The 26,290-nt window shown below is 42.2% G+C and overlaps 1 protein-coding gene across 1 annotated transcript in view; it reads left to right on the top strand.

Annotated features, from left to right (window-relative positions):
* The window catches only part of LOC114800443 (plexin-A2-like), a 72,836-nt gene extending 49,994 nt beyond the window's left edge, over window positions 1–22,842 (top strand). Inside the window, exons 13-32 of the mRNA XM_028997828.1 lie at window positions 141–292; window positions 2,050–2,167; window positions 3,298–3,434; window positions 4,945–5,112; window positions 7,426–7,519; window positions 7,614–7,853; window positions 8,298–8,438; window positions 8,602–8,836; window positions 9,072–9,214; window positions 9,645–9,913; window positions 10,756–10,822; window positions 11,220–11,366; window positions 12,292–12,451; window positions 13,070–13,173; window positions 15,010–15,106; window positions 16,653–16,846; window positions 17,872–18,041; window positions 18,614–18,826; window positions 19,836–19,986; window positions 20,195–22,842. Of these exons, the coding sequence (XP_028853661.1) occupies window positions 141–292; window positions 2,050–2,167; window positions 3,298–3,434; window positions 4,945–5,112; window positions 7,426–7,519; window positions 7,614–7,853; window positions 8,298–8,438; window positions 8,602–8,836; window positions 9,072–9,214; window positions 9,645–9,913; window positions 10,756–10,822; window positions 11,220–11,366; window positions 12,292–12,451; window positions 13,070–13,173; window positions 15,010–15,106; window positions 16,653–16,846; window positions 17,872–18,041; window positions 18,614–18,826; window positions 19,836–19,986; window positions 20,195–20,290 (3,096 nt within the window). The 3' untranslated portion in view covers window positions 20,291–22,842. The remainder of the gene's footprint in view (window positions 1–140; window positions 293–2,049; window positions 2,168–3,297; window positions 3,435–4,944; window positions 5,113–7,425; window positions 7,520–7,613; window positions 7,854–8,297; window positions 8,439–8,601; window positions 8,837–9,071; window positions 9,215–9,644; window positions 9,914–10,755; window positions 10,823–11,219; window positions 11,367–12,291; window positions 12,452–13,069; window positions 13,174–15,009; window positions 15,107–16,652; window positions 16,847–17,871; window positions 18,042–18,613; window positions 18,827–19,835; window positions 19,987–20,194) is intronic.
* The last annotated feature ends 3,448 nt before the right edge of the window (window positions 22,843–26,290 follow it).

The following is a 26,290-nucleotide window of genomic DNA, read 5'->3' as shown; positions in this document are numbered from 1 at the left end:
AAAGTGATATACTGTTATACCAGTAGATCAGAAGATAGTGTTCTGATCGTAATCCCCTTGAACCCCTTGTATGGGAATGTCTTCCGTTTCCTGCACTGCATCATATCGCTCAAACCCATTTATTCTTGCCTCACCTATAGGTGACCCCTATGACAGGACCACCTGAGGGCGGAACACGGGTCACTATTCGCGGTATGAACCTGGGCATGTCTCTGTCCGAACTGGAGAGCAGAGTGGAGGTGGCGGGGGTCCAGTGTACCCCACAGGAGGACGGCTACATCACAGCTGAACAGTAAGCATTAAAATTATTCAAATTGTGATAGTTAATGGGGATGAATGTATACACTGAACCACAGATGAGAACAATTAGGGAATATGTCAATAAACAAGGAACGGTAAAGCCAAAGTTCTGGCCCAAAACACTGGAACCGGACTGTAACCCTTACCACTTCCAAGGCTATGAATTATAACCTGCCTGACACCACAGCAACTCATCTACCATTTAAAATATATTATGTTATTTCTATTTTTCAATAATCTGTTGATTAAGTTTCATTGGTCAAATATACAGTATCGTTACAATGAAACTAAACCCATTTATATCCACTATACAATAATTTTATAATAATAGTATAAGGAGTGGTTCAACAGTCAAAAGGGATGAAATAGGAGGGTTACGAAGATGTATTGGTGTTGACATTCAACAAATAGTGGACATGGAATGTCTTCCATAGAAATAGAAGTGGTCTTTTATCCCAGAGTATATATGTCTACAGTATATGAGAGAAGATAAATGGATGAGCATTGTGTAATGTGACAGATACAAGGTCACACTATACATCTGTGCAAATCGTTTGCTGTAAAACATGACATGCATGTTTAAATAGCAGCATATATACGTGTGTTTACTACTTACTGTAAAAAGAAAATGTGACTTACGCAAAAACCAATACATCCTCTAAGCCATTTATGAAGCAAGATGTTTTATCTGTTCAATCTGCTTAAGATATTTTGAGATGGTTCAAAACTAATTGGCTGTGGCTCATTAAATCACTAAGAAGACCTTTATGCTGCGAGCTGAGAGGTTTATGGAGTGGCAGATCGTTGTGTCCAGCTTGTTTTTTTTCCCTTCTGTTTAATATGCACTGCGACAATTTGTTAGCCACATGTGTCTCTGACAGCATTGTAATTTGATTGGGACACGGCTGCAGTGCATTCATTTACATCCCAGCGGAAATACGGCAAAAAATGGAAACCACAGGAACACACTTGGCACACTAAAAGACTCTGACATTTGGCAACTCCTCAGCCTCTTAGCTCCCGTCTTATAGTTTTGGCTCGGAGCTGAACGTATGTACTGCACATTACTACACACGAAAGCTCTTGTGTGTAGCTCAAGGATGTCTGCAAAAAAAAAAAAGTACAAGGTATATACATACAGATCTTACAGATCTTACCGTGTGTGTTTTCCCTACCTTCTAGAGGAAACAAACATTAACCCAAGGCAAATTTCTTTTTAATCTTGAGGGATTTTATGTGTGTATGTTTTTTTTTTTATTTTTGGTTTTCTCTGCTTCTAAGGAGAAACTGCTTATTAACTTACAATTTGAGTCCACGCCCCGAGGCAGCAATAATGTTGAAATTTCTACCTGGCTCTGGCTTTAATCGCTCGAGCCGCTGGGATTGATCAATACTCACTTCGGTTTGGCTGCAGCTCTTGATCAGCCCACCTGCCTGTTGCAAGCCACCTGGACGCACCGTAATAAGAGCTCTGACCCAGCGGGCGTGCCTTGATTTATCGAGCCCACGCCGCTGCCGCGTCAGCGCATCTGAAACACAACGCGGCGAAGGCGACGTAGCCAAAAGCATCTTTAAACACAGGCACGCTGGAGAATAAAAAAACGTTTCTGGCCACGGGCAACGCGTAGGAACCGAACCTTTGTGTACACACCGAACGTACACGTGCGTTTCGTTTCATATTCATGAATTCTGCTCTCTGTTCATTGAAGTGCTAATGTGTGTCAACGTGCGTGGCTGTGTTTGCCGTAGGTTCGTGTGCGAGATGGAGACCACCGCTCAGGGCAGCCGGCCGGGTCCAGTGCAGCTGTGCGTTGGGGAGTGTCGGCCGGAGCTACGGGCACGCTCCACGCAGCTCTACAGCTTTGTGGTACGGCCTCGTAAAAAAAATTAAGCAGGCTTTGCGAATGAAAATAAATATCTCTCACATATACCAGCTGTACGTGCAGTTTATTAAGCGACCCGTTCCACTTCTAATACGAGACTCAAAGACAATAACTGCACACCTACAACTGCATCATGGTACTGAATGTGAAAAATCAAACCTTATTACAAGCTGAGGTCCCATTCATCAAGCCTCTGACTCCCTGTCCACTGCCGAACAGCTGCTATGTAGGTGTGGTGCCTTTTCAACATGCCAGTGACAGTGATGTAGCACCGGCGCAGCGGCGGTGATAGGATATTTTCACACACATCATAGTCACAACTGAGCAGAGAGGGGTCCAGCAGCCAAAGAAGTCTGGCCACCAGCTGCTGTGCAGCCATAAAAAACGAGGGCGTGTGACCTTCACACTTTCAAGGTGCATCTACAGGTTATGTGTTTCTGATAAAGTGACCAATTCATGAAATTCGGACTAATTAAGATCAAGTGCTTTAGTGCTAGAGCCAGTCACAAGGGTGGAAATTACAGTTCAGGGTTCAGGTGACAGAACTGATTAACTCCACTGCTATGTTAAATAGGACCTCTAATTGTTTCAGAAAAATGGCTAATGAAATTACAGCAAATTATATTCTTATATAATTATTCTTATGCGTATCTTCTTATGCTTATATTATTATATAATTAAATTATATAAATATATTCTGAACTAAAGTGGGTGCAAACATAAGGCCAACAATTACAATAAGACAAATCTACATATATATACATTTATAAGGGATGAGGGGTAAGGGTGCAAGGGCATCAAAATGATACAAAAACCTACCAGACTTTACAAAACAATGAAGCGATGTGAAGATAATATGTGATATATAATGATGGGAGGACCATAATAATATATTAGAAAATGGATACAACTCAGTGGACAACATAATGAATATTTTGTAATAATGCAAACTGCTCTTTATGTGTTCAAATTATGGCATATGTTTGTGGTTCAAATGCAGAAAAGGCAATAAAGAGTATATGTATGTAATAATTAATATAAATACAAGTGTAATAAATAGTAGCACTATGATTTGCAAATTCTGTTGAATAATTGGCCCTCTGCCTCCTTGCAGAATCCTAAAGTCTTGGCACTGACGCCCGTACGGGGTCCTGTGTCTGGCGGAACCAAAGTGACTATAGTGGGTGACAACCTGGATGCAGGCAGCAACATTCACGTCCTCTTTGGCAATGAGACATGCGAGTTCTTCTGGTGAGTGGATGACGTGTTACTTGTTCCCTATGCAGTATTTGTGCTGCACCTCACAAAATATCCTATAAGAGTTTGAAGCAGGTCGAAGCTTCGGTGCTTTCACAGACAAGACCAAAGTGACAGAGTTTTTTTTTTGTGAGAACTATTAAAAGATCAGACGCTCCCTGGCTGTCGAAGGTCCTTCATTGTTTCAGCGGCCTTGCTGCTGGTGAACCAACATCACCCAGCTTTCTTCTGACTTATTTTTAGACGTCACAGTTTATATATAAAAACACAGTCTTATATAGACGCTCGCAACGATGATAAGGAGTGTCGTGTTGCAAAGATCTTGATTACTTACAGTTAGCCCTGAAGGCCCATATCCCACTAGATTATTTTTCGCTGAGAAAGTGTTCATACCCCATGATTAACTCGGCAAGTCATTTGGGAGAATTATGTGCTCTGCCATGAATCATTCTCCATGAAGTTGCTATGATGTGCAAAGTACCAGAAACTCTGGTTCTGCAAAACTCACTTTTGAAAACCATTTCAAATGTAAATACATACAAAGATATTTGTTACTTCACAGTCTTTTGAGCATTTAATTCTATTTTTTTTTTACTTTTAAATACTACAAATTACTGTTCTATCACACTTTTCAAATATTTTGGATTTTTTAGATATTTTTCATGGGAAAAAAACATGAGGTGAGTTTGAATAGAAAGATACTCATCTACTCTGGAGAAGGCCAGATTCATTGATTTTTTAAGACTTAAGTGAGTTTATTGTCATTCTAAATGTGGTAAATTAACTGAAATGAAAGAGAATATTGAAGTGCCAATTATGCCAGCCATTAAGAAAATAACAGTAACAATAGAAGACAGCCACTCAACACTCACACACACACACACACACACACAAGCATAATCCTTCTCATACACTTACAGACCATTATTTAATGAAAATAAAAAGTACAAACTGACAATGCAAATGTTTTGCACATGCATAGGGTGGTAGTAGCCCAGTGGGTAAGACACTTGCCTATGAATAAAGTCAAAGGTTCAAACCCCACTTACTACCATTCTGTCGCTGAGCAAGACTCTTAACCTTGAGTGTCTCCAGGGGGACTGTACCTGTAACTACCGATTTTGCTGTGGATAAGGGCGAAAATGTGTATACGTGCAAAAGCTGATGCATATGCATCACTGTATTCCAATTTATGAGTCTAACAGATTCTAGACCTTTAATCAGTGCAGCTGTTTTCAGCTGTACTGAGACAATAATCAATTAACCTTTTAAAGTGGCAGACTTGCATTAGTGAACACAGCACGCCATTGGGAATCAAGACAAATGGTTGCCTCTCTGCAGTTATGCAGATATACCATCCATTTACAGTAATTTACAGCCTAAACAATGTCTGAGATTTTTCATCACTTTAATGGAATTTTATGGAAGTATTTTACATCTGAAATCTCATATAAACTAAGCATGAATCCCTGCTGATTTCTTGTCTGGCTTGTCGTTCCCACAGGAGAAGTTCTTCGGAGATCATCTGTTTCTCTGCCCCCTCCACCTCAGGTGAGGGGTCGGTGATGGTCACTCTGAGCGTGGACCGGGCTCAGGTGGCTGAGAGTCTGACATTTGAGTACATAGAAGATCCGACTGTGCAACGTATTGAACCGGAATGGAGCATCACCAGGTACTAAAGCAGAACAGATAGGCAGCTACTGGCTGACGAAAAAGCCAGATGTGCTTTCTGTGAGATAATATAGCTAGTGGACTGCATCATACCTGCTTCTGCTTAGGATGTATCTACAAACATATCTATCATTCCTTAATAGAATGAGAGGATTTTCCATCAACATCTCTCCATCTCAGATTCCTGCATGTTCCCTGTTCTGTAAAACAAGTAAATAAATAAATCTGTTCAAGTCAAGATTAGGTCAAGTCAAATTGAGCTATTCTCAAACCATTTTGTAAGCAACAGAAACAGATTTGACTTATGTTTTGTCACAATGTTTTGTCTCAATTGGTCAAAATCTGAGATTTTTATTTTTTCCAGATGCCCATGTCACCTACAAAAAGTTGGTTCCATGGGCTGCTAAAATCTGCTAAAGACATTTGTCTAAACTTAATAACAAGAAAAATTTCACAATTTACATTTAAGTTTTTTGTTAACTATGAAATAAAACAATTATTTTGGGGAGATTGTGAACATAATGAGAGTGTGCAGCACTGGGTTGGAAAGTTTGATGCAATTGTAATGCAAAACTTGGTACATCTGAATTTCGGCCTCGGTTTGCAAAGCCCTAGAAGTTGACATTTCAGATTTCAAGGGTACAAAGGTGGAATCACTAGGGAGAAAACTCTAATGTTGTCCTGATGGCAAGATTACAACTTCACTCACACAGAATGGTGAGTGGGGAACTAATGATTAAAACTAGATTAAAGTGAATTTCATATTATTACATTCAAGTGCAAATATACAATACAACAGATCAGTCCAACTGCTTTATTGCTTACAACTGCACAGCCTCACTGTATGTTGAAGTGTAATAAACGTAACAGTTAAATTACCTTTCATGGAAAATATTAAAAAGTGGGTGAATATTTCTGCACTCACAATAAAAGAGATTCAATGATTAAGATTAAAAATGAGTGGAGGTAAAAGGAAGTGCAAATAATGTTTAATGTTAAATAATAATGGTACATACAAAACATAACAGACCTAGAATTTTTGGTCTTTAAAGTAGAAGCCCCCAAGCATTTGAATATTACTTATCACACTGAACTCATCTCCATTGTTACAAACATGTACAACACAACAAATCACTAACTACAACCAGAAAATAGGAACAAAACCTAATTAAACTAAAAACAAAAACTACTGCCTTTGTTTACTAGTTAAAAAGTGGGTGAATATTCCTGCACTTACAAAAAAAGATTCTTGTATTAAGATTTAAAATTAGAACAATTAGAAGAACTTTCATTTCTATTTATTGTGTAGTGTCAAAAACTCCCACTCCTTTTGTGGCCAAAAATGCACATGCAAATAAAAATCTGATCAAACATTAAGAATAGTAGAGTGATGAGTAATGGTAGCAATTAGAGTCTTGGGCATGTCAAAGATAAACAACAAAATCGATTTGATTGCACTATAATGTTTTGTGTAGGGTCCCTCTCAACACCTGTGGCCAAAAAAGCTCCATTCACTTCAACAGAAATGTTTGTTTTTATTTCTCTGCCATCACAGTATAAAATCATGCATTGTGCAATGTCAGAATTTAATTTATAATAAAACTAGTTATCGGGCAGGAAGTACAACATAGGGAAGAGAACATCCAGAGCATCCGAGATCAGACATGCGCTGAGACAAATCAAATGAGTATCTTCTGGCCTTCCTCAGAATATGAGCCTCCCCTCTACTACTATCACTACTATTTAATCTGATACCTGACTTGGAAACAGCTAAGTGGCACTACAGAGAAAGCATCCTTCTTCTTTTTTTTAATTTTCTGACCTCTGAAATGCTGGCATTTTGGGAAAGAAGCAGCATATGCCCTGCAGTAATCGGGATGTTTTTTGCCGTGGTCTGATCAAAGCGTCTTCCCTCCATCTGTGTGTAGTCGCAGTATGCGGTCACAGAGGCTTGAGCACCCTTTGAAGTGTGCAGAGGATTTTGAGCCATTGTAGGCAGACATGGTTCTTTTCCTCTTTCTCTCCATTCATTACAGGGCGCTCATGCTGCTTTCAGCTCAGAACGCCACTGCAGGTGAACAGCAGCGTCATGCAGATTAAACAATGAAACGGGCTTCAACAGTACCATATGGGCCCAGCATTAATGCAGCGAGAGCAGAATGACAGCGATGCCTCTGCAACAAATCAGCATTTTATCCTTCGCTTTACTGGAGCATCTAGTAAATGGCTGTATTAAGACATGAAAGTGTGTGAATAAAACTGGTTATGGGATTCAGTCATGGAGGAGGGGCCACACTGTGTTTTTTTTTCACAGCGGTCACACCACCCTGACGGTTACTGGGACCAACCTAGACGTGGTGCAGGAGCCCAGGGTCAGGGTCAAATATGCTGGCCACGAGTCTGTCAATGTGAGTCCTTCCGTCATCACATGAAAAGAAGACCAGGTGTCTTTTTTTCCCTGAGCACTGTTTAATTTTTCATTTCCCTCACCACCCCCTTCAGGTATGCAAAGTAGTAAATACGACCACTATAAGCTGTTTCGCCCCCTCCCTGGCAACAGAGTACATCCCTGGCCAGGACTCGGTGAAATATGCAGATGAGTTTGGCTTCGTTTTCAACAACGTGCAGGCACTGCTCACCTACAACAGCACCAGTTTTATATACTACCCAAACCCATACTTCGAACCCTTCAGCCTCAGTGGAGTCCTTGAGCAGAAACCTGGTTCTCCCATCATCCTCAAGGTACCGATTATATAGAACGAATGAAATGAATGATCTTGAACATCATTTTGCCTCAATTTAATAAAAAAGGTCAAACTTAAATTCTTCAGCCCAAGCCAAGTATGAACTGTATAACTTTACTTTATTTTTTTGAAGACTTACATTTATAAATGAATATACATTTTCAGCAGTTGCTCAGAATTTTTTAAATCATAGGTCACATTCTAATAGCTTCAGGTACTGGATATGTGATTTTCATGAATTACATTCAACATATAACTAAACATATATATCACTTTAACTGCAATTAACATAGCATATATGAAAGCTGACTTTTTTTATTTAAATGATGAATTAATTTCTGTGATGCACCAACTCTGTTCTCTGTACATACAATATTATATCAGCAATGAATGAATGCACATGCTCCATGACTGCCTCCTGCTCCTGTCTCTTGTGCTGAAGGGGAGGAACCTGGTGCCCCCGGGCGCAGGTGCCAAGCTGAACTACACCGTGCTGATTGGAGACACGCCCTGTTCCATTACAGTCTCTGAGACCCAGCTTCTGTGTGAGCCACCCAACCTGACTGGCCAGCACAAGGTCATGGTTAGTCGTTTCATACCCACTTCAGTTTAAGGTTTAGCAGTTAACTCTGTGTGAGTGATATATATAGATATAGTTACTATTACGTAAGTAATTTTTTTAATTCTTGATAAATATCTTAGGTTATTTGAACCCAGAGGTACAACAGTTTGTTTTGTCTCTCCAGGTGCGGGTTGGTGGTCTCCACCTGTCCCCAGGTATGGTGCACATCCAGTCGGACAGTCTGCTGACCCTCCCCGCCATCGTCAGCATCGCAGCAGGCGGCGGCCTGCTGCTGATCATCGTCATCCTGGTGCTTATTGCCTACAGGCGTAAGTCCCACGAGAACGACCTCACCCTCAAACGGCTGCAGATGCAGATGGACAATCTGGAGTCGAGGGTGGCTCTGGAGTGCAAGGAGGGTGAGTTGTCAGCAGGGATCGAGAAACCATAAAACCGTGAGGCAGTTACTCGTTTCATATGCAGTTTTACCACTGAGTGATTTTACAATTAATAACAAAACTACCGCGATCCAGACACAGACATGAGGTGTAGGACTTTATGGTCCTTTATCACACTGCCATTTGTGCAAAAAGCAATGGTCTGTGTTTATGCCATGCTGACAGTTATCCCCTGGCTTTGTGTTTCTTCTGCCAGCTTTTGCTGAGCTACAGACAGATATAAATGAGCTGACCAGCGACCTTGACCGTGCCGGGATCCCTCACCTGGACTACCGAACCTACGCCATGAGGGTGCTGTTCCCAGGCATGGACGACCACCCGGTTCTGAGAGAGCTGGAGGTGAGATGAACATGGTCAGATAGTGTCGACTGACTAGCAGTGTCCTGATGCAGTGAGCTACAATTCAAGTGGTTCAGTGAAGTTCTAGGACTAGATACACGGTGATACACAAAACAAGTCATATCATATCGTTCTTTATACAAATTTTAATTTAGCCTGTCCTAATTGCTGACTTAGGGTAATTAGAGCTTAATAAAATACATACTTTCCACTATATGTGGTGTTTACGTGTTATTTTGGCTTTTTTATGAAAGTGTATTCAATTATATTTACAAATTAAATCTTTTTAAAGCTTTATTGCTTTCATTGCATTCATTGACATAACAGCATTAATTAATTAGGCACTCTTCAATTACATTATTCACATGTCACATGGTACAGAAGCTTACCGTAAACTCCAGCTTAGACCTCTTTGTTGGTTTTGTCCAAGGTGGCTGGTAACGGGCAGCTGAGCGTGGAGAAAGCTCTCAACCAGTTTGCCCAGCTGGTGAACAACAAGACCTTTCTGCTGACGTTCATCCGCACGCTGGAGCTGCAGCGCTCCTTCTCCATGCGCGACCGCGGCTACGTGGCTTCGCTCATCATGACGGCGCTGCAGGGCAGGCTGGAGTACGCCACCGACGTGCTGAAGCAGCTGCTCTCCGACCTCATCGACCGCAACCTGGAGAGCAAGAACCACCCCAAGCTGCTGCTGCGCAGGTGAGGCGCTCGGAGTCGAGAGCCACAATGGCCGCTCAACATTCAGTGCGGCTTCATGCTCAGGTTTCTGGGCCCGCGCTTCGTTTTTACGTGAAGCCCAGCGAGCCAGCTGGCAGTTCACCATCTGGCAGAACAGCGCAGTGCAGTGGATGAAAACCTCCCCCCTACACATGTTCCGTCACAGCCGTCAAGTCCGCTCTCCTCACCGGAGCCACGTAATTGAATATCTGTGTTGTAAAAACCTCCGCCGATGCGGCAGGAAGGTGCGAGGCCGCGGGAACGCTGGCAGGGGAAGGATGTCGCCGTCGACGGCGGGCGGAGGAAGAGGTGGCGCGGAGAATCGGGGTGAAGGAGCGGGTCCTGACTGAGTGCGTTTACCGAGACAGACAGATATGGGACAGCTGGGATTGCAGGAGGGGAGAGAGCGGCAGGGAAGTGGCGAGCGTAGATAGAGCGCGCGAGAGAGAGAAGGCAGGAAATAAGGCGCTATTGTCAGCGCGGCTCATCCTTTGTACGCTGCTCATGAAACATTCAGAGAGAACCAGCACTTCTCTCCTGCATCTCTGCCTTGCTGGGTCGGGCAGATAGGCCGGCTGAATTTTTCATGGGGCCATTTTCCATGCTGCACTCTCTGCGATGCGCTACTTCAGTGTGTGTAGGGTGGTAGAGTTAACTCCAGCGAGTTCCACAAGCCACCCAACAAACCCAGGGCACTCACGTAAGATCGCTCTTTGTCTAACTTTTGGAAAAGGGCTCCTGCATAAATATTAAAAGGAGGAACATTCTCTCAGTGAGACTGAGCATCATGGAACAAATTGTTCTTTTTTTTTTATATACCACAGGACTGAGTCTGTCGCTGAGAAGATGCTGACAAATTGGTTTGCCTTCCTCCTTCACAAGTTCCTTAAAGTAAGTTGCATTCGCTCACACCTCACCGGTCATTAAACAACACTCCAACGTGAAAGAACGATGTGTTCCTGATGCATTCTGGGACATTTCAACAATGTAGTGTGTTTGCTGATGTTCTTGTCAGGGTAACTAATTTGCACATGTCTCTGAGCTGCTTGATAGAATCCACAATACTCAGAACAAAGATATCCAGACTGTGTGTGTGTGTGTGTGTGTGTGTTTGGTGTTTCTTGCACAGCGTGTGGTCAGTTTCCATTGTTTCTGTATGCACAAATTCAAAAGAATGTTTGTGGTGTCTGGGTGTGTGAATTGCATGCAAAGTCTGTGCGTGCCTTTGTGAGTACACTGTATGAGTGTGTGCGTGTGTGTCTCATGTCTACTGTGTCTGTGTGAACAGGAGTGTGCCGGGGAGCCTCTCTTCATGCTGTATTGTGCCATCAAACAGCAAATGGAAAAAGGCCCGATTGATGCCATCACTGGGGAGGCCCGATACTCCCTCAGCGAGGACAAGCTCATTCGCCAGCAGATTGAGTACAAAACACTGGTGAGCTGTGTGTCACATGAACACATTCACACACACACAAACACACACACACACACACACACACTATCTGTTTTTGGACAATGGTACACCCCATTACACATTTCAATTTTCCCATACTCAACAGAGGATTGTTACATGAAAAATGTAATCCATTTTACATTACTAATGAACTATTATGTATCTAATTACAATAAAATTACCTTGAATTTTTAAAAAACAAGTTATTAGTTACTAATGACTTATTTCTCATTGGAATTTGAACCAAATGCAAGTCAAATACCCTTGGTGCTTGTATTCAGAATTAATGCGTTTAAGTGGATGTGTTTTTAGACCAGTAAAAAGGGACAATGTTTAAGTAATTTATAAAATGTCCACATTACTTAAAAAAACTCCACAATTTTATAATAAAATATTGATTTTTATATATTTTTTATATTAGCGGTATATATTCATAAAGCTACATATCTATCTTTGTAATAAATAAGAATAAATAGGACTGATTTATTGGCCAGTGGGTAAATGTAGAATTCCTAACTATGCATCATGTTAGGGAGATTAATTCTTGACATCATAGAGTCTTTGGCCCTGTAATGTTTTGCCTCAGATCTTATTTCTTCCTCTCAGAAATGTAGGATTGTATTATTTATTTATTTATTATTAATTTTTTTGCTTTTAGAGCCCTGTTAGAGAGCCCTGGGATGGCATATTCTAGCAACAGGATAGCACCTTTGAAAGTGTCCTGTTGGAAAATATGTCTCATTACTCATTTTCTGCCCCACCAGAGCTGTTGAACACTTGTCCTGCAGAGGGTGTGAAATTAGGTTTCTGGCTTCTGTGACATTTGGGATCCCGTATCAGCTGGTCAGGAGAGCTCGTCTCCGGTCTGGGGACTCTGCTTTTTAACACTTCCTGTGTGTCTCCCCAGACACTCTGCTGTGTGAACCCCGAGAATGAAAACAGCCCGGAGATCCCGGTCAAGGTGTTGAACTGTGACACCATCACCCAGGTGAAGGAGAAGATACTGGACGCTGTCTACAAGAACATACCCTACTCCCAGAGGCCACGCGCCGTGGATATGGACTTGGGTACGTCACATCAGCATTGCATCTGATCATGCGACCGACTCACACTGGGGACAAGAGGGCATAACAGGAAGTGGCAGTCAGTCTCTGCTGCACGTTTCGGATCTAATTGACCTACCAATAGAAAGGGCAAGCAGATGGACTGACAGCTTGTTTTGGACAGGCAGCCAATAGCATGAGTGAATGCTAATGGGTGAAGGGCAGCGCACAATAAAGGTTCAGTTAATCCATTCTGGCAGAGACTGAAGCTGTATTAGCATATGGTTCTGATTTATATAGCGCATAGGATGGAATACAGATGGAGTGAAATAAGCTTTCGAGGTGGATGTAAATATATATTATGTTAAATTCTAAAAATTTATGTAGGTATTTTATTTAAAATCCTTTCGAATCCAACAGATTTAGTGCAGACAATATATGTAAATAAAGATGAGCATGAAGGAATAACAGAATAGATTACAGTCATTTGATGAATGTTACAGGAAAGACATTCTATCAGTCATTCTATCAGGGGCTGATTTACAGTATGCATGAGTCCCGGCACCATGGCTGGGTCAGCGTGTCCACACCCGTCACTGCTGTCTGTAAGTGTGACTGTGTGAAAATGCCTCTTTCTGGCAGAGTGGCGTCAGGGTCGGACAGCCAGAGTGGTTCTGCAGGATGAAGACATCACCACCAAGATCGAGAACGACTGGAAACGGCTCAACACTCTCATGCACTATCAGGTGACCTGAGGGGGGATGCGTTAGCCTTTAGTGACCTTTAGACTTGTGGGGACAGAGACAGATGACAAAGTGTGTAAGGAAGCATCAAAAGCAACCAGACTGTCTTCTGTTGCTACTTCTATTTTTCAGATTGTGGTGGAGATGCTGATGACTGAGATCTCAGCTGGATTGAGATCAATTATTTCAAATGATTATTTTCATACGTAACCATTCAGTAATGCTCATATGCAGTTGATGACAGCATGATAACTCTAAGTTAAATTGGTGGCAGTAGCCTAATGGGTCAGCCACACAACCAGAAGACCAGAACGTCACAGGTTCAAACCCCACTTCAAATTCAATTTCAAATTTTATTTGTCACGTACACAGTCATACATGGTGTGATATGCAGTGAAATGCTTATACCACTCAGTGCCATTGTCTTCCTGAGCAAGATACTTAACCCTGACTTGCTGCAGGTGGACTGTCTCTTTAACTAATGCCACATGCACAGTCAATAATTTAAAAGTGGACAATTTTTTTAAAGGGGAGACTTTAAAGTAAGCTTGTGTCCTTTTTAGGGGAGCCTTAGGTCCCTAATTGGAACTCTGGATAAAGGTGACACTTCTCTCTAAGCCACAAGGAGACCCATGGAAACCATGCAGCCAAAAATGATCAATATGATTTTCTTCATCACCTGTCTGTCACCTGTCAACTGAAAGTAATGAATCTGATGGTATTACTGCTCACATCGTAACCCAGATGAAGTCTCTCAGGTCATATCAGCAGCATTTATTCCTATATGCCTGTGAATTCTTTTCATGTGTATTTCCTCATGTGCAGCTGGGGGAATTTCTTACTTTGAAACGTCCTTCAGGAAATCAGGGACCTTTGATCAATCACTCTCACACTTGTGCAATAAACGTGTTTACACAGTAAGAGCTGCTCTTTAGAGGAGTTAAACCTACAAATATTTGCACATCTGGAAACAAATTAAATTCTATGTCGATATCTTCAAACAATTGCCAATGCAATTAAGGAAACAAACAATGTTCCCATTACATCTCTCACTCTGGGAGGGCAAAACAATTTGGTCCAGCTTCATCTCAGCAAGTGCTGCAGAGCAGTTTAAGATGACAATTCCACATCTAATATCAAATTCCCAGCATGAGAGGGAATGAAGAATTACAAAAGACTAGTAATTTGTCAAAGCCATTCTAGTCAAGTGAAAGAATGAAAGGCAACCATAGCAGAAATCGCCTTCGTTCTGATGATATAAATTTAGGCTCGGTAGAGCTGTAGCTCAGATGTCTGTCAGGGTGGAAAATCAGAGTCTGCGTACTGTACAGTGCATTTCCAAGACAAAATTGAGCGTCGCCGATAGACATCTGGGGCCTGTGTGGTTCAGGACGTGGAGCAGGATCACCCCGGCAAAGAAGATTATCCACAGTGTAAAGGCTCAGGCATGGAATCAAGAGCTCCTCGATTTATTAGCTTCTGGATTAATTTGTTCTACCCCAGGTTTTGGTGACAGGCCAGCCTCATATGGTGCCGTGAAAAGGGATTTGCCCCATTTTTTTTTGCAGAGCGTATATCAGATGAATGGCCTATGGTGTTCACACGGGTCCATTTGTGTGCCTAAATTACCCTCATAAAGGGTCGGATTGTAAGCTAAATTAAATAATTACATGCACGTGATCACCAAAATCATGTTCTATGTGAAAATGCTCTGCTTTTATGAACCTCGTGCCAAAAACTTGTCAATTGTCATGAATGATTTCCCATTTCCTGCTACTTTATGTTGAATCCAGTCAGAGTGCACTGAACCCTAAAGAGGATTTCCTTTGTCTCCTCTAGGTAGCAGATCGGTGTGTGGTCGCCCTGGTGCCCAAGCAGATGTCATCCTATAACATCTCTACTTCATCCAGCTTCCCCCGCAGCATCAGCAGATATGGTGGGTCCTGCCGTTTAGACACTAATAATGATGAATGCATAATTTTCATTATCATATTTTACTCTATGGATATAAATTCTATTGATCATAACGGCCCAAATATAAGACAAGCACGCTCTTTTCAAGATGAAAACACACACAAAATTTGTGGGATAAACTGTTTTTTTGATATTGTGTTGTGTGGATGTATTAAAATCCCACAGTTAAGATAAAGTTTTGTTAACGTGTGTCCATAGCACAGCAACATGCTCTTCATTGGAGTTTCCTCATGGCCCACAGCCAAAACTGCCCACTCCTCTCACCTACGCCTGCCAAAGCTGCTTACCCTGCAGTCCTCACCACCCTGGAGGGAGGGTAGCCTGCAGGGTCGATCCACACAAACCTGAGCCAACATGGCACACTTTAACCCTTTCCCCAGATGGCATTTCATTAGCATAGTCTACCCACCCCCTCCACTGACTCAGAACCGTCTCAAGGGTTGTCCCAGGGCAAGCAATGTGTCATTTCTTTTTCTTCAGATAAACGGTAGCTTAGATACAAGTGAAGATGGGATGCATCCCCAAAAAATCTAGCTAGAAACCAATGTGATGGACCTTGGACTGACGTTAAAAGTGACCAATGAGATGGATTTGTCAATGTTCTTTGAGGTTTTTCCTCAAGAGGCTTACTCAGAGAGTGATTACATGCATAAATACAAGCATGCTCATCCATTAGCTGGAATCCAAATTTGCAGAAAACACATCACATTACTGTGTACTGTGGGCAAAGAACAATTTTTAACAGTGGAAGAATGGAGGGGGGGGGAAAACACGTGAAGCAGCGCTTTTTTGAGATGTCTATCCATCACTTTGATTTCCCAGTGGCATCTTTGCGCACAGAGACTCCGGTGATTGATTCATATCCATTAAGGAGGCATGCTAGAGTAGCTCACATACGTTTTCACACATTACACCGGAGACGCCATGCCAGGAATCTCAGGACAGCCAAAACTCATGTTTCCCATAAACATCTTTCAAACCTCTTTGTGCCCTTATTCTCCTGTAGCTTTGGGAAATCTGAGGCCAGCACCGAGATGAATCATCAGGTTCCAGCAGAATTTAAACCCGTATCGTATGTGAAAGGCGTCTCATTAAAAGATTCCAAGGTTTTTATTTTGATGTATTTCACAATACCACATTAATTCTCAACCCCAACAAGGCTCCCCAGATGGAAAAGAAGCTTTCTTTGGAATGCTAAGTGCCTGAAATGAAAGGAGATTCAATCCTGTGGACGTTGCTGAGAGGGCCATGGGTCAGGCTGGGTAATTTGCTCTTGAAAAATGAGAGTAATTATTCAGTGTGGTGCGGTGTTAACTGTAGCCCAGCCCTCCCGTTGCTTTCATCATTAGCCCCACTTCTGTGGAGGCTGACAGCTCTTCCAGGGTTATCTAGCACTGCAACGCCAAGGGTAATGCAGAGGCGGGGATTGGATTGGGTGTGCACTCTAGCCACCTTTGCCGGATTGTTTTTCACTTTCCCTCCTATTCTGTTTTCTCAATTAACTGTAGACTCGGCTCTCCGCTCCACCTCTGGTAGTCCTGAAAGCATGCGCTCTCGTGCCCCCATGATCACCCCTGACCTGGAGAGTGGGGTCAAAGTTTGGCACCTGGTCAAAAACCATGAACACGGAGACCAGAAGGAAGTCGATCGAGGCAGTAAGATGGTGTCTGAGATCTACCTGACCAGGCTGCTGGCCACTAAGGTATCTGTACCACCCAACAGGTTAATCTGATTTATGCAGATAAAAAGAACATTAGAGACTACTTCTAAACTTCTAATTCTCTGGTTGCCATTAAATGCTTTGGTGACAATGATTGGAAAAAGTGAAGTGATTGTCCTTGTGAAACACAGCACAGCACACAAACGAAATGTGTCCTCTGCTTTTAACCCATCACCCTTAGTGAGCAGTGGGCAGCCATGAAAGGCGCCCGGGGAGCAGTGTGTGGGGATGGTGCTTTGCTCAGTTATTTAATCAGTTATTGGATTAAAATTAAATGTTGAGTTCTTTATCATGTCCTCTACATTTCATATGATTTTACCAGACTGCTATCTTAGTCCCTCAACAGAATGAAATGCACTATGCATGTAAAAATACTTGGGAAAATGCTGTAATGGAGCATTTAATGCTCTGAAACGTTAACCAGCCAGATTTCGTTCTTCCAGTCTGACACCTTCTATGTTGCAAGTCTGTTAATGAACAGTAGATTAGATATGGCTGGAAAGAGTTAATGTGGAAGAGCAGGCCTCCCGGTTGAGTTTGGAAACACTTTGCTGAAAGTTGTCGGTGCAACAAGGCTAATGTGAGACTCCCCGGAGAGTCCCCGACTTTGCAAGTGCAGCTGTTGTAATCCGTAAACAGTGTATTGATTTTGTTATCTAAATGGGTTTTTCCTCCAGATCAGACAAAATGCATTACCATTACTCATGTCCCTTATAACCAACGAACCGTCAGCTCCAATTCAAAGTCCTCAATTCTCGTTAAACTTTTTTAATGAATCCGAGTTGGCCCAAATGAGAGAGTAATGTGATGATAATGGAATGGAAGTTTGTCTGGGTGCTTGAGTGAATCTATTGCAAAGAACAGTTTATTAACCCCTTAAAAGACTCCCATGCCTTGACTCCACATTGTTACTGCATTAAAATCACGTAGTTAGTGAGGAACAGAGAGGATTTTTGTAGGTTTACAGGGTTCAAGGCGGGTGACTTAACATGCCTTTTCTCGTGCAGGGAACACTGCAGAAGTTTGTGGATGACCTGTTTGAGACCCTCTTCAGCACGGTCCACAGAGGCAGTGCCCTTCCTCTCGCCATCAAATACATGTTTGACTTCCTGGACGAGCAAGCTGATGAGCATGGCATTCATGACATGGATGTGCGCCACACATGGAAAAGCAACTGGTAAGTAAGAGAGAAGAGATGCATACTCTACCAGTCAAAACATCTAAACGCACCTTCTCTACTGAATACAGGAAATACTTTGTATATCTGTTCTGTGAATCCGATTCTTCTCTAAAGAGTCACCTCTCTTGACCTTCACGGCTGCTTTGCACACTATTGTTATTACTTACACACTATTGTGCATCTTAATGAGGCTATCAATAACAGTGTGAAGTATAAGCAGCCAACATAGGAGCTCTTTCAAGACTGGAAAAATTATTACCACGTTCTACCTTAGAGGGGGTTGAGTGAAGACAATGTCTATAGAGTCAGTAAAGAAAGATCCTTAAAAAAGTGCTGAAATGTTTGACTTTATATTTATATGATAACAGAAAGATAATGAAAATGGAAATCAGTATCTGAAAATTATCTGTGAAAATGACAATTAAGTGGACACAGTTACTAGATTCATAAACCATATTTAATAATTACCATATGTTATGTGTATGTTATATTGGTTTAATGCACAAGGTTCCTCTTTAAAAACACATTTGTCTTTGCAAATGATCTCTTTTGCATCTCTCTTCCCATAGTCTTCCACTGCGCTTCTGGGTAAATGTGATCAAAAACCCCCAGTTTGTATTCGACATCCACAAGAACAGCATTACAGACGCCTGCCTGTCGGTGGTGGCACAGACGTTCATGGACTCCTGCTCGACTTCAGAGCACCGGCTGGGCAAGGACTCGCCCTCCAACAAACTGCTGTACGCTAAAGACATCCCCCACTACAAGAGCTGGGTGGAGAGGTGAGTGTTTGGCCAGAGATTACAGTCCGAGGGGGGCTTAGTTATCGGGACTGTTTGCAGTCAAACATATCTTGCCTCTGGAGAATTAAAAAAAACGAACTTTGCATAATGTGCAATGCTTTTTGAAATTCATTTTGGCTCTAGGCAAACTGTGTCTGTTTGAGTGAGTGAACATCAGATTTGTTTGTCAGGCAAGCGCCGGCCCAAGATCAATAGTATTACTTCCTCGAAATAATCCATCAGCGCATGCAGAGCACACAAGCAACAGTACAATTAAACCCGCAATGATCACACCCCAAATTAATTCTACTTGAAACTCAATGGGCAATTTAATTTCACATTATTTAAAGGACAGCATGATTAAAAAGAAGAACATTCCAGCAAAAATTGGCATGACATGGTTGTAATAATAATCTTTACCCAATAAAAGTTGAGTATAATTTTTCTACATTTTAGACTGTCTGTATAATTCTCTCTACCCCTTAATAATTCACCATAATTGCACTGCCAATGGTCCCTGGTTGCCTAGTTTCAGATTTCATTTCTGCTTAATTAGCTTTCAGTAACATGCAACAGAGCAATAAAGCACCGTCAGCTCCGTCCTGTCAGAGAAATGGCACGAGGCTTAAATCGCCTCACTTTAAATATGTTTACTTCTAACACTGTACTAAATTACTTATGAGTTTTCTCATTGGCAATTACTAAAAATCAAGCATAATTACAGAAAAATAAATCTTGATTATAATGTGGGTGGGATTACTGATCATCTCTCACTCACTCACTATTCATAATCGCTTCATCCATACCAGGGTCGCGTGTGTTGACATTGTTAAATCAACTTTTCTGAAATATTCTGAATGTCTGTCCAACACTCAAAAAGCCCTCAGGTGTAAGGAGGCCCTGTTGCCAGGCAGCTAATAAGTTTGTTTCTTCGGCGGCCCACCGCCTCCTCCTCCTCCTCCTCTCGGTGCCTGATGGCCACTGACAGCTCCTGTCTCCCCCTCCCCAGATACTACGCTGATATCAGCCGCCTGCCTGCCATCAGCGATCAGGACATGAACGCCTACCTAGCCGAACAGGGCCGCCTTCACTCCAGCGAGTTCAACATGCTCAGTTCCATGCATGAGATCTATTCGTACGTCAGCAAGTACAGCCAAGAGGTGAGAACACATCCCCCACCCCGAAAAACCCATTACAGTTTGTAGCGGTGTGTCAAGTCCACAGGCGGGGCATCATGCAATGTTTTTTTCTCCCATAACTGACTCGTCAGTGACCTCCGTGTTTTTCTGATCTTTCCCCCCCCCTCTCTCTCTTTTTTTCCCGCCTGTCGGTGCTGGTGACGTCTGGCCGTGAAACGTTTCTCTGCAGATCGTCGAGGCCCTGGAGCGGGACGAGCTGGCACAGAAGCAGAGGCTGGCGTTCAAGCTGGAGCAGCTCATTTCAGCTCTGGCCCCAGAAAGCTGAGCCACGTGCCTCCAGGAGAACGGAGAGGCTCTGCGTGCCCCGAGCCCGGAGCCAGAGATAGAACCCGAGCGCCCGCCTCCCGGCAATATTTAACACCCTTTCACTCACGCAAACAGAGCCGCCACGACCAAACTTCTAGCAGGCATCTGAAAGGGTGTGAGAGCATAGCGGCTGTGGGTATGGAGGCACTGGGTACAGACTCCGAGTGGAAATGCAGACCACTCAGACCGGGCAGCTTTATTACACTGGAGAGTGGACCACGTGTAGAACTAATCTGTGTGTGAGAACCTGCGGCCCTCAGTCCTGCTTCAGGTGGACCCAGCAGTCAAGTGGGTCTCATTCCAAACCTCGGGCTGTGATGCAGGTGAAAAGGGGAAAGGAGTGAGAACTGGGTTGCCCTGAAAAAAGGACTGAGAGCCACTACTGTAAACAGCCTATTTAAAACACTGCAGTTTGGTGAAGTACTTGTCAGTAGATTAGATATTTTATGTGGACAACTTTTTGTAATTCTCTCCGGGGGGTGGGTAAAAAACTGTTTTGTTTAAGGTTTTTTTATTTATTCTTGCTTGTGTTATGCATGCCATGAAACTGGGCCGGTTGGTTTGTGCGTTACTGCTGCAATCCAGGGCCGCGGTTCCCAAAAGCATCTGAAGTAGTTTGTAAAAATTCCCACTTACAAATCATTACCAAGTGTTTCCTGAAAGCATTGTATCTAAAGTACTATTCGGAAGCGCTCATAGATTAACGGGTGCTCCGGAGTAGTCCTAAATGGCTAAGAGCTTCTTAGCATGTATCACCTAGAAATTAATTCACATTTCACACGGATGTTTTTTACTTCATTTTAATACGTCCAATGATTTTTGTGGGTTCTGGATGAACGTGTATTCTTTTGGGGGGAGCTCCAATAATAAAATATTAATTATACATGCACGTGCCATGCGATTGACGAGGCTTAATTGTCATTTGGGTTGGCTAATATTTGGGTTGGTGTTAAGTATAAGTATAATGGTGAAACTGAAGTCTGTTTGGGCCATTATGTTGAAAAATAGGTAGCAACATTTATATTCTTCTCATAGCCCAAAAAATCCACCCCCATATTAGTAATTGCAATATAAACCATATGATATAACACCATTAAAATTTGTGATGCCTTCCCCTGCTGTGAATAATGGTGAAAATCTAAGCAGCGAACCCATTAAATTCCACTTAAGAGTTACAAATGTTCCTTATGAGAGAGAATACTAAGATTAATTGTTATTGGGAAACACAGCCCAGGCCTTTGAAAACCATTTTGTGAGCTCCTCCCTGTCAAAAACATCCGTCACTTGTCGTCAGGCATGAGATTTATCTCAATTTACTTCTGAGGCGGCATTCTGCAGCAGAGCCACCAAATAACGTTCGATACGCAAAGCCTCTGTGGTCAGGGCATGTGCCAAAAATCCCCAAAATCGATTTCATTCATTTGTGGCGTACATCCAGAGCCCACCCCCCTACCCGTTCACGCAGAGCGCTGTCGCAGAGCACCACACCAGCAAAGCAGATGGCATTGATTTTTATTTTTTTTTTATGTCACTGTATTACTGTATTATATATGACCTCGGTCACCTGACTGAAATGGAATGTTGAACGAGATGAAAAAGAAAAGAAAAGAAGATGTTGTGATTGAAAGTACGGCGCAGAACAGCGACTTAATGGCGGGACCATTTTCCAACAAAGAGCCAAACACTGTCAATTGGTGCAGGACGAATCTCTACACAAAGCGTGCAATAAGGCTACGGTTTATCTTTGAGATTCAGAGACTTTCAATAAAGTGCATCATCATTTCTATAAAAAAGGTCACGATTATGAGTAAATCAGAAGTGGCAAGTATAGAAAAGGCCAAAAATCTTTTTTTTTTTATATATATTTCCTTTTTCTCCAGCATTGAACACGCTGAGGTAATTTGGAAATCAAGCCTTCTGTCATCTCTACGTCCGCTGGGAGGCTGAGGATGAGATTTGTTGTTTCGTTGGTTGAACTCATGTACTGTGAAACCTTGCTTTTCCCTTGGGATTTGTTCCTCGTCGTTGCTACTTATTTCAGATGTGTTGTCATTATCGTTATTCTGCTGGACAGAATCTTATTTATAAGTGAGAAGATGTATATCTGGACTCTTGAAATGAGCGGGTTTATGGGACGGTCAGATGGTAATAGGCGATTGTTTACTGGTGTAGTTTCTAAATGAAACGGAATCGGAATGGGGCATGCTGAGCAGTAAGTTATTACCACTTGAGAGTAAATACTGAGTTTGTCTTGACTGTGAATGCGTCCTGTTTGAACCTACACTGTCTTTAGAAATGGAAGGGGAAGAAACACCCAGAGGACATCTGAGAGACTGAGCTCGAGGATCTTTTTTTTTTTTTTATCGATGTGTTGTATCAGATATTGAAGTGATTCGTACAACTTTACATTGTGTATCTACTGTAAATATTAAACACTCCTATTTTGCAAGCAAATCATTGACTTTGTACTGTTGTTACAAATTAATAATAAACTTAAAGAATTCAAATGGACTTTAGAATCCACTTCTGTTCAGTGATTCAAGTGAAGTTTGAATGAAATTATAAATGAATTTCAATTCGATTACAACATTTGACTAGAATAACACGTACCACATTACTCAGCATTTTAGGAGAATAATTATTACTATTGACAGCCTAAAAATGTCATAGGAAATTTGCAGTCGCATTATCTCCTGAACCTCCTCAGTGTCACCCTTCCAGCTCCTCCTGCATCTACTGTAAAAGCATCTCCAGCCAACCTCCACCAGATACCTATGATCAGACAGAAGTCACCTCTGCCCGCTCACTGAGGGATTTCTGGGCCTGCGTCAACCTACTAGGACCCATTAAGGTTTATGATCAATCTCACGTTCCTCTATGGAACAGCTGCCATTCCCATCTTTACACACAAGCCAATCCCAGTCCAGGATCCTCTGCCCTGGGATTCCCATATGTTAGAATAATTGACCAACTGATGGGAGTGTATATCTCTGTCTTCAAGAATATCTTTAAGATTCCTCCCCTCTCTTAAACAACCAGCATCCTACTTTTTGTCACACATTTGTGCACTTTCATACTTAATTGATCTCCATGTACTTTGTTCCTTGTGCAGGCTCTGTGAGTCTCATACCTCACTAGCTTGGAATAAAAGCATCTGCCATATCAACCTAGTGTAAAGTATTGTGTGGTGCCTCTAACAAGGTGAGGTAACATTAGTGAAGTAAGTTACAATAAAACATAATTCATTCATCTGACCATATTCATACATTTATCAGCTCTGTAAAGCCTCCTGTTCCGCAAAGGAGAGCTGGATTTCTTCACCATCTCACCACCTGAAACGTTTGTGACTGTTCTGGTGGGATGGCAGCTGTCTCTGACATCTAATTTAAAGGTCTGCGGCTGCTGAGATGTACGTCGGAGTGGAGTGGCGCGGCGCGGCGGTCCCAGCGTGATGAATTTAAAAAGAGTTGCACAGGCTGGTAATGAATAAACCAGTCCAAGTACATCGGTGCATGTGATCAGGAGAGAACACGGCCCGACAGAAAGCCTGTCTGACTCACTGTAGGTGGCGTGTCAGTCACAAAACACACCCCGGGGACTCTCTCTGAGAGCGAAGCGAGGAGGCAAGAAGTTCTTTCACCGAGCAGAACCAGAACACTTTCATAGCATTACACATTTTTTAAAACTCGCTCCTGATTATTGTTCTATATTAGATGTTTGTTTGCCTCCTCCAACCAAGTTCATCTGCCGAGAATAAGATTGTGAATAAAAATGTACATTACTTACACTACCAGTCAAAAGTTTGGATGCAGAACTCTGAAGACACAGAACTATGAAATAACACGTGTAATTTCTTAAAAAACAAAACAATTAGCAAACCAAGGCAAAAAGCACATTTCACACTCATGATTCTCTCCAAGTTTCCAACAGTTTGATGCTGAAAACTTTCTCATCATTCACTCATGTTAATGAGCATCTCATGAAGCGCCTTTTAATGATGACAATAGTGAACAAAGCAGCCATGAAGGTAAAAAGAGGCGATTCATACAGATTCATCAAACATACTCCACTTTCTCCTGATACTAAAGATGTTTCTTGCATTGGATTCTTCAAAATGGATCCATCTTAGTCTCCATAACCACCCCAGAGTAGGTGCGTCTAAACTTTTGACTGACATGTTCCTTTACTAAAAACCAGCAAACTTTTACAGTTAAACACACCAACATGTCAGCAATCTGCTGAAGATCTTGTGCCTGTTTTTAAAATGTTGGGTGATGTGCCATTCTGGTCGGTTTATTGCATCTTACTCCCAAAACACACCTCTGAATAATCATGAGTGTGAGGACAATCTCTTACTGACTTTTCCTGTTTTCCTGATATTTTTCAGCCATCAAAATAACATAATGGACCTGGACACACCCAAAAATGTATTTTGTGCTGTATGCTTAATGTAAGGGGTCACAGGTAAAGCCAGGGTCCAAAGTGCTGTTCCTAATCGTAGAAAAGATGTAGAAAAAGCATGAATTCTGCGTTTAATAGAATTCGAACCGTTGCTAGAGGTGCCTGCACGTTTTTTTTTTTTTTTTTATAGAAAAGGTTCATTGTTTGGCACAACACTGATTATGATTCCCCATTTAACCATTTAATTTAGTGATGATCATAATTATAATAAAAGGAATGCAGTGCCATTACCAGGTAATGGTTGCCTAGCAACGTATCAGCAGAAGGAACATAAAAGCATCTCTTGTGCATTTACCGCGCACATGAAGCTCAGCCAATCAAGTGGTTGAATGGAATATAATTGCGTCCATCGCTTCACGCTCTGCATATATCTAAAAAAAAAAAAAAATGTGTGTGTGTGTGGTGACAACAATTGATTTATTTTTTTGCGATCGATCAGCCTGCACGCGCGTGTGATTCAAATCATAGCAGGAAGCCCGAAATTAATTCTCTGCCCACATTAAACGCATCGCAATGACGCACTTGATCATAATGAAGCAGATTTAGCCCATAGGACAGCACAGTGGGACCCGGCAGCCTGTCAATCTCGAATGAAGTGGGGAACGAGGGGGGACAAAAAGAGGACAAGAGGACAAAAGCCGACGGTTTTCCTGCCATTCCCGTGGCCAGGTTCGACGACGGCGTCCGCCTTCCTCACACCTTCATCCAACAAGAAGCTCTCACAGACGTCCAATCCCCAACCAATGACGACCGAGTGTCGCTTTTTACAAATGTAATTCCATAATGAGCCACGTGATGGCAATATTCATGTTGTTTTAAACGAGGAGTTCTTCTAAGTCTATTTATAGCAGGATAACTGTGGGAAAAAGCAACAGTGAACCAGTAAAAATACATCATCTTCTGCCACAGCGGCACTCTTTTATCGCCTTAAATTTAAAGAGTGAATACTTTTTTTTTTCTATTAGTTGTTTGAAGGGACCAGAAAACAACACAAAGTGTTCTTTTTGGCTTAAACTTTGGCTGAAAGATCTTCCCCTTTTCATTTAAACCTACACACATTCTACTAATGTGCTGTGATATAGGCGTTAAACGGTACTGTGTGCATCCAGTTGTGTGAGTTTAGTTGTGTGTTGGCGCCATCTTCTGGTGACACCAGGACCGCACACCCGTTCAGGCCCGAACACGCCCATATTTCACTGGAAATAATTACTGATGTTTCACTGGAAACCATGACTGCAGTGCGACTGCGAGAACATCCCATGTGGTCAAGTGAACTTTGTTGCATTTTTGTTTTTGTGTGGAGTTTTTCCTTGTGAAGGGTCAAGTGTAGGGGGGTGTGATTTTGGGCTATATAAGAAATAAATGTTGTTGTTGTTGTTTGTCCTCACTGCACATGTGCGAACACGGCACTGAAGTACAGGCAGCAGCACATGGGGGTTCAGTTCGTTCAACAAGTTGGGAGACGATATCTAAATCAAATGAATCGGTGTGATGTCCC

Source organism: Denticeps clupeoides, chromosome 12 (assembly GCF_900700375.1).
Source record: "Denticeps clupeoides chromosome 12, fDenClu1.1, whole genome shotgun sequence".
NCBI lineage: Eukaryota > Metazoa > Chordata > Actinopteri > Clupeiformes > Denticipitidae > Denticeps > Denticeps clupeoides.
This window is presented reverse-complemented; position numbering and strand designations above follow the sequence as displayed.